The sequence below is a fragment of the Plasmodium gaboni genome, chromosome 8 (assembly GCF_001602025.1).
Source record: "Plasmodium gaboni strain SY75 chromosome 8, whole genome shotgun sequence".
Taxonomy (NCBI): Eukaryota; Apicomplexa; class Aconoidasida; order Haemosporida; family Plasmodiidae; genus Plasmodium; species Plasmodium gaboni.
Genome location: NC_031488.1, coordinates 416,551 through 425,448, shown reverse-complemented (window position 1 = coordinate 425,448; position 8,898 = coordinate 416,551). Strand labels below are relative to the sequence as shown.

The 8,898-nt window shown below is 18.8% G+C and overlaps 3 protein-coding genes across 3 annotated transcripts; 2 read left to right on the top strand and 1 right to left on the bottom strand.

The window, feature by feature from the left end:
• Positions 1-261: 261 nt before the first annotated feature.
• PGSY75_0812000 (hypothetical protein) lies at positions 262-1,969 on the top strand (the record flags this gene model as incomplete). Its single annotated transcript, XM_018785247.1, has 2 exons — positions 262-1,611; positions 1,883-1,969. 2 exons carry the CDS (start codon positions 262-264, stop codon positions 1,967-1,969), a joined length of 1,437 nt encoding a protein of 478 aa, XP_018642214.1.
• A 231-nt stretch (positions 1,970-2,200) lies between these two features.
• PGSY75_0811900 (putative RNA-binding protein) lies at positions 2,201-6,369 on the bottom strand (the record flags this gene model as incomplete). Its single annotated transcript, XM_018785246.1, has 6 exons — positions 2,201-2,288; positions 2,380-2,503; positions 2,626-2,693; positions 2,774-5,826; positions 5,972-6,121; positions 6,280-6,369. 6 exons carry the CDS (start codon positions 6,367-6,369, stop codon positions 2,201-2,203), a joined length of 3,573 nt encoding a protein of 1,190 aa, XP_018642213.1.
• A 706-nt stretch (positions 6,370-7,075) lies between these two features.
• PGSY75_0811800 (hypothetical protein) lies at positions 7,076-8,740 on the top strand (the record flags this gene model as incomplete). Its single annotated transcript, XM_018785245.1, has 1 exon — positions 7,076-8,740. The coding sequence occupies one exon, from the start codon at positions 7,076-7,078 to the stop codon at positions 8,738-8,740; it is 1,665 nt and encodes a 554-aa protein (XP_018642212.1).
• Between the last annotated feature and the right edge of the window lie 158 nt (positions 8,741-8,898).

Sequence of the window (8,898 nt, the reverse complement as noted above, 5' to 3'; positions counted from 1 at the left end):
TTTTTTTTTTGATTTATTTTCAAATATGTGATATCAGATATTATTCTATAATTTTTCTATAAATTAATTAAATATAATATAAATAAATAAATATATATATATATATATATATATATATAAATATTTATTTATATACCATATAAATATAATGTAAATATATATTTATTATAATATATTATGTATATTTAATTTTTTTATTCATTTAATTTTTTTTTTTTTTTTTTTTTTAATTTTTCTTTTTTTTTTCAATATAACAGTGGAATGATATTGCATCGAGTTATAAAATCCTTTTTTAGTAGTGATTTGAATGTTTCTAAATTGTTAAGAAAAAAAGGTATATTATTTGAAAATGTGAAAAGGGAAAATTGTGTAAAAGATTTAATTGTGAAGTTTATGGAGTTAAAAGGAGTACCTATTAATAAAGATGACATTCACATTATGAAAAATATTTTATGTAGACCTACAGGTAGAATTATGATATTAATTGATAATTTGAAGAAGCAAAACTTTAATTTTGATTTTGATATTACTGAGAAGAAAGAGGAACAAAATGAAAGTGAACATTTTAATGATAATGTAAAAATAAATAATATAAAAAATGGACATGTAATAAAAGAAAATGAGAACAATAAAAGTGATAATAAAGATATAATAAATATTACCAATAATAATGATGATAAAACAAATATAATTTATAATAAAGAAGAATATTATAAATTAAAAACATTATTTAAAGATTGTAAAATACATTTATGTGATGATTATGAAATTGAAAAGTTTGTAGAAGAATGTGAACGTTTTTTAAGATTTACTGATGATATTAAAAGAATATCAAAATTTGAAAATTTAGATAAAATTGTTACTATTATAAATATACCTAGTTGTTATGGTAGAAAGGAGCTTAGCGAAATTATATATACAGCTTGTAATGTACGTATAGAATTAAATAATATTATATTTAGATTTAAAAAAAATGGCATACAAAGTGATTGTGCATATATATTATGTAATAATATCAAAGATGCAAATATAATTATACACACCATTCAAGAATATCCAGTTGCAAAAAAATATCATCTTACGGAATTTTATGGAACATCCTTCTTATTTGCTTCAAAAAATAATTTATTTATAAGTTCAGAAAAACTAGATTATATAACCATCTTTTCAAAATATAAAATATTTACATGTGGATGGCATAAAGATATATCTATTAAAGAGTTTGAATCATTTTTAATTACACTCAAAATATTTCCAAAAAAAATTATTAAAATCAATTATAGTAAGAATAATATATTAAAAAATTATGAAACCAAACAAAATGAACATTCTGATAATAAAACATTAAGGCAGCATATATGTGATAATAATATTAATCAGTTAAATCAAACAAATCCAAATCATATTCTAATTAATATTCAAGAAGAATCTACCTCACTCAGTGAAAACAAAAATAATGAATCTAATGAAGAAAATGATTTAAATACTTCATCATTTATTTTATTTTTTGAAAATATGAGAATGACTAAAAAGGTTTTTACAAAATTTGAAAGACTAAAAAAGAAATGGAAAATGTCTGCATCCAGTAATTTTTATGCATACCCTAAAGTTGTAAGCACAAAAAATTAAAAAAAAAAAATCTATATACGTAGGATTGTCAAAAAGATATTTCTTTTAGAAACTCTTTTATGAACAAATATAAAACAAAATAAAAATAGCTAATATTATATATATATGTGAACGAATAAATATATAGATATATGTATGTACAAAAAAAAAAATTATAATATATATATATATATATTAATAAAAAGAAAAAATATATACATTATACATATAATATTTCCTCTTTTTTTTTTTTTTTTTTTTTTTTTTTATTCAGCCTGATATTCATTTTAGTGATGATATAGAATACATGGACGAAAATGAATATGAAGATTCTGACTTGGACGAAGAAATAGAATATTAACAAAAAAAAAAAAAAAATATACATATATATATATATATATATATATATGTATTTTTTATTGAAAAGAAATGGATTTCCCCATTTAAATTTATTCTTTTTCACTTAAATGTGTATCATTTTCCCCTTTATTTCTATTTTTTTTTTTTTTTTTCTTTTTTATTTGTTTATTTTATTTTATCCTTTATTTATTATTTATTTTTTTTTTTTTGTTCAATTTTGAAAACTGGATTTTCATTTTTTAATTTTTCGTATTCTATTGTATAATCCTGTGCCAATATCGAGCCTTATATTTTTGGCAAAATTTATTTCATATGTTACACTAAAAAATAAAAATAAATAAATAAATAAATAAATATATATATATATATATATATATATTTGAAATACATCAACCATTTGAAGGTACTTACTTTTTCTCTTTATATGTGAAATAATCATCATGTATGTGGAAATAATAATTCATAATTCTATTTATATAATAACTAAAATTTATCCACTTTTTATCATTCAAATAAGACCACTGATATTCCGGAACTAAATAAAAAAAAAAATATATATATGTATATATATAAATATATATGTAGTAATATATTCATTTATGTCATATTAGGATGCATGGTTTTTGGAATACATATATTTATTCAATTTTTTTATACATTGAGAACTCTGAGTGGGAGAATTAGAATTTACAAAATCATCATCATCTAGGTTCCAAACAATTTCTCTGTAAAAAAAAAAAAAATATATATATATATATTTATATAAATAAATAAATATATATATTCCTTATGTTTATGAATATACCCTTTTTCTTCTATTTGATCTTCCTTCTTATTTTGTTCTTGTTTCATTAATAAATAAGGAATCATCTGATTATGAATATCTATGGATAGTTTTGAATTTTCTTCATCATCTTTGTCGTCTTCGTCATTTTCGTCTTCATCTTCATCTTCATATATATCCAATTCATTTTCATTAAACATATATTCATCATTTTGTTTTATTTTTTCTACATCTATATTGTTTCCTATTGTTGTAGAATCCTTTATTATATCTTTCTTAGTAATTGAACTACTATCCGTAGGAACTCCATCATAATCATTTTTATTATTATTACTAGTATTAGTAGTAGTTGTTGTATTAGTGTTATCTTCCTTATTGTTTATATCTTTAATATTCTCCTTGTTATGTCCATGCGTTGTCAATTCTGTATGTTCTTTAATTTCATTGAGACCTGCTTTCATATTTGCATCCATTTGTACAGTCACATTTTTGTTATCCTCATTAGTTCGTGCATCTTCCTTTTTTTCTTTATCACTTTTATATATATCTATTAAAGATAACAGTTGATTTTTAATATTTGTATCATGCATTTTCAAGTTAGTGTTTTTCTTTTTAATGTCACTTATAATATTTGGAATATCACTATATATTTTGGATGCATGATCTATAATATTCTTTCCATCTCTTTCTAATATTTTGGTGGACATAGAAAATCTCTTATTATCATAATCTATGTTTACAATGACTCCTTTTAATTTGTCATTAATTTTAAAATAATCATTCAAATTATCCACTTTTTTTTTAGATATCTCAGATACATGTATTAAACCTACAACATCGAAATATTTTACCATTAAACCATATTTTGAAATATGTATAATATCTACTTCAAGAACATCATATACATTCAAAATTTTAAGCTGTTCATTTTGTTCATATATTAAATTAGAGAAATTTAATTTATTTATATCAGTACAGAAAACTTTTATTTTTTTATTTAATAAAACATCTTCATTAATTTTTTCTTCTAATTCTTCTTGTTCTGTTTTTATTTTATATTTACATGATAATGCAGATATATGTATAAATGATGTAATATCATTATATGTAACAGTTACACCATTTTTTAATATTGCGACTACTTTTACATCAAAAGGTGTGCCTTGTGTTTTATATAATAATATTTTATTTAAGTCATTAATTTTCTGGATATTTTTTAAAGTTAATAAGATTTTTCCTGGATACATTTTATATATCTCGAAAATTAATTTATCTTTCTTTTTAAAAACATCTCTAATGTTGCTAATATTATATGGTAATTGATCTACATGTATTTCTGCATAAGAAGAATAATTAATATCCACATATGCAAAATCATTTTCTATTTTAAAAATTTCACCAAAAATTAATTTGCCAACATATAATTTTTCATATTCTTTTGGTTCTTCTTTACTATCATAATTTAATATACTAAATTTATTAAAAGTTAAATTAATTTCTTTGTCATATTTTTCATTATCAATATAATTATTAAAACCGTATTCATTTGTTATTGAATTATCAGGTTTGTATATATCATACATTTGTTTTTCATAATTACGTATCATATCTATTATTATATGTTTCTTTAATTTTTTAGATTCCTTTATTTCATTGATACTCTCATTTTTATTATTATTATTGTGAATAGAACTAATTGTTGGTTGAAATTCATGAATAGATAATCGGTCATTTATATTATCGTTATCCCCATTTTTTTTACTATCACTGTGAAATTTGTTATTATTATTATTATTATTATTATTGTCAATATCAACATTTTTATTTTCATTTGTTGTATCATGATCTATTATTGGTTGTACATTTAATTCTTGTTTTTTTTGTTCTTCATCCTTTTCAATTTTCTTTTTTATTTCATTTATTTTTTCATTAAAATTATAATCGAATTGTCCATATTTTAAAAAATAATATTTTTCATAATGTTCATGTAAGAATGTTAAAAAATCATAATTATTTCTTTGTGGTTGTAATTTATTTCTCTTAACGTGCATTTTTTTAAGATGATGTTTATAGTCTTCATATAATTCATCTAGAAAATTATATTCTCTTTTTAATAATTTCTCATTATTTAAATTATTATGTATACTCATAATAACTTTATTTAAATCCTTTAGAAACTCTTTATATTTTTCATCTTTTTCTTTATCATTTGTATTAAAAATGTTTATATCATTATCTGTATAATCATTTTCTTCAGACGTTGATTGTGTTTTATTTTTTTTTTCATTCTCATCAGAAATTTTTTTTGCAATATCTCTATACTTCATTAAAAAATTACGAACATGTATAGGAATCTTATTTTTTTTTAAAATTGTATCAATAACTTCTAATAAATTACTATCATTATTGCTTTTGAAAGGTTCTAAATTAATTATCTTATTCATTTCCGCAGCCAATTTTTTTTCATCTTTATAATTTTTATTGTCATAAAATACTCCAAATAAATCGAATGTATTGCTATCATTTACCATAGAATGATTATTAATTAATTTGTCGTATAACATATTTTTTTCTTTTTTAGCTAACTCAATGTAATTTATATTATTGGTATCTTCTTCTTTATTTACATTTGAATTCATATAAATATCTTTTAATGAATCTTCAATAACATTATATGTATCATCTAATATTTTGTTTTTCTTTTTATGGTCTTTAATATCACTGATATGCTCAAAATTGCTTACGTCGTTTTTTATCAGTTTTTCATGCATGGCTATTTCAACATCTTCAATGGAATTTAATTTTTTATTGTCCTTATCTGATTTGTTAACCGATTCATCTGACTTGTTAACCAATTCATCTGATTTGTTAACCGATTTATGTGACTTTTTAATTGAACCATCAATTTTTTTTTTTGCATCATCTGATTTTTCTTTTGAATCCTCTAATGATTTTTTTTGCTCTTCCATTTTTTTCAAATTTGTAAAATATTTTTTGCCTTCAGTTTTCATTTTCTTTTCCCTTTCTATTGTTTCTGGAAAATATGCATTGACTAGTTGTTTGTAAGAATATTCCTATGAAAAAAAAAAGAGAATTAGGATTATGTAATATATATGAATAAATAAAAATGTGTATACGTAATATATATATATACATATATATATATATATATATATATATATTTATATTTATATTTATTATATATTTGTTCATATGTACATCATCGGCATATTCCTTTAGGATAGGTGCTATGTCCTTATAAATATAAGGTATGTAAGGATCAATATCATTATCCTTATGGTTTTTAACTCTAAATTGTAGCATCTTCTTTTTTCTCCTTTTATAATATGTATCTGTCTTAAAGTATATCTGAAAAATAATATGTATGGAAATTATGATATGCCAATAAATGAATAAAAAAAAAAAAAAAAAAATTAACGTATACAATTATATATATATATATATATATATATATTAATTTATATATATCTGATTTATATTTGTATGTGTTTATTTTCTTTTTTTACGTAATTATTAGGAGCCCATTGACGTTTTATAAAAGCAGAAACAAGGTACAGGACAAATACAAACAACAAATAAATCTTCGTAAATAGCATTGTTACATTTTTAATAATTAAAATAAAGTAAAATAATTTTCATTTTATTTTTGAAATGTGAAAAGATCAAATATATATACTATAAACCCATTTTCTAAAAAAAAAAATTAATTAATAACACAAACTGGATTTATACTAATAAAATGTGTAACCTAAATTAAAAGATTATGAACTTTAATTTTAATCCATAAATATTTATTAAAAAAAAAATTTTTTTTTTTTTTTTTTTATATTTCCATAACAAGAAAATCAAAAAAATTATACTCAAAAGTATATATATTATTATATATATATATATATATATATATAATTTAATGTATATGTTAATATTAAAAATATATACTTATGTTATAATAGGTATATTATTTAGGGTCTTAATTTCAAATTAATTTAATTTAATTTAATTTATTTTGTTTTATTTTTATTTTATTTTATTTTATTTTCCTTTTATTTTATTTTATTTTATTCTATTCCTTTTTTTTTTTTTTTTTTGTTCTTTATGTGTTATTTATTGAATCCACTTATTTTAAAATATTCAATTGGGGAAACTATTTCAATTTCAGTTCATTCAAAAAAACAAAATTGTTTTTTTCAATTTACTTTTTTTTAATTTTTTTATTTTTTTGTTAAAATATGTAAGTTTATTAATATTTTTTTGTATATTTCCTTTTTAGAATTAAGATATGAAAAAAAGGAAAAAAAAAAAATGATAAGGAAAAGGCTACAATATTTAAAGAAGGATTATTTAAAATGTCAATATAGAAATATTATATCATCAAGTATTAAAAAGAAAAAATACAATTATAAAGAAGAAAGTTTAAATTTATATGTAGCTTTCAATTATAATATAAATTTGTGTCATGAACGATTTGAGAAGAATATTTATTTGTATGATGTAAACTCCACAGTTTTTAAACTTTCAAAATATATCCATAAATTCAAGAAATATATAAAAAATGAAACAAAAAAAAAGAAGGAATATGAAAAGAATGATAAATATAATTACAAAATAGAACAATTATTTATGTGTTATATTTCACTTCATAATAATATCAATAGAGATATATTTTTAAGATTAACAAGAGATGTTTTAAGTTTCCCACCATTGAAAGAAAAAATAATTAATGACAAAAAATATTATGAATATCTTTTATATGAAATAATAAAATGTGGACAAGAAAATAAAGTTGATAAAATACACTTTTATGAATATGTAATAAAAATAATTTCAAGTTTCTTATTGAATTCTACTTTATTTTTCAATGAACTTTTTGAAAGGAATTTTTTTTTAGAATTCTTAAATTTAATTAAAAAAGAAGATATAAATAATTATATTAATAATTTTACATATCTACTTTCATGTATTTCATTATATAAAAGAGCTCTGAAACAAAATATAACTTATCATAATAATAAGGATTTATTATTATCATCTAAGTTTTTATCTGAAAATAATACAAATATATTGATAGAAAAAAAGAAAAATGAACTATTACTAGATAGCTTAAATATTATATTACAAATTTTTGATAAGATACAAAATTATCATTATTTTAAACAAATAGATATTTGTAATATATTTGATTTTTTAAATGAATTTAAAACGTTTCATAAAATTAAAATATGTATTCTTATAAATATTCATAAATATTTAATTCCCTCAAGTGATATGAAACATTTGTGTTTATTAATATATTTAATAACTTCAAATAATAATAGTAGAAATATATATAAGGAGTGTATCCAGAAAGACGCCTACAAATATATATATAATATAATTTTTTTAAGGAGAAATGAACTATATGATATTAAGAATTGGAACCTCTTTTTATTAAGCTTAATAAAATATAAAAAAAATGAATACACCAATAATATTATGAGAAAAAGGAAAATCAAAAATATAAAAATGATAAAAAGTAATGGTAATATAAATGAAAATATAAATGAAGACATAAATGAAAATGTAAATGCACACAATAATAAAATAAGTGGTGTTCCAACTAATCGTCAGATAAATAAATCTACAAATATGTCTTTAAGATCACCAAAAAAAAAAAATTATATAAAATACAATAAAAAGTTTGAATTGTGCTTAAATGTTAAAAATAGTTATATGAATAAAAAAAAAAAGTACAAAGAGAGAATTTTATATTTTTCAATCAAGAATTATTTTATCCAATTAATAGAGCAAGAAAAAAAAAAAAAATTAAATCCTAAATATATAAAAACGTTTTATGAATATTTTTCTTTTTATCATATAAAAAAAAATTGCATAAGAAAAAAAAATTATATATCACCACTAGTTTTAATTCAAAATTATGAAAGTGAAAAAGAAACACACAAAAAAAAAATAATACACAAAAAAAAATAATACACAAAAAAAAAAATAATACACAAAAAAAAAATAATACACAAAAAAAATAATACACATTAGTATTATATATATTATATATATGTACATATTTGTGATATTAAAAAGTGAAAAATAATTAACACAAATATTTATAGATCCTAATTATTAATATAATA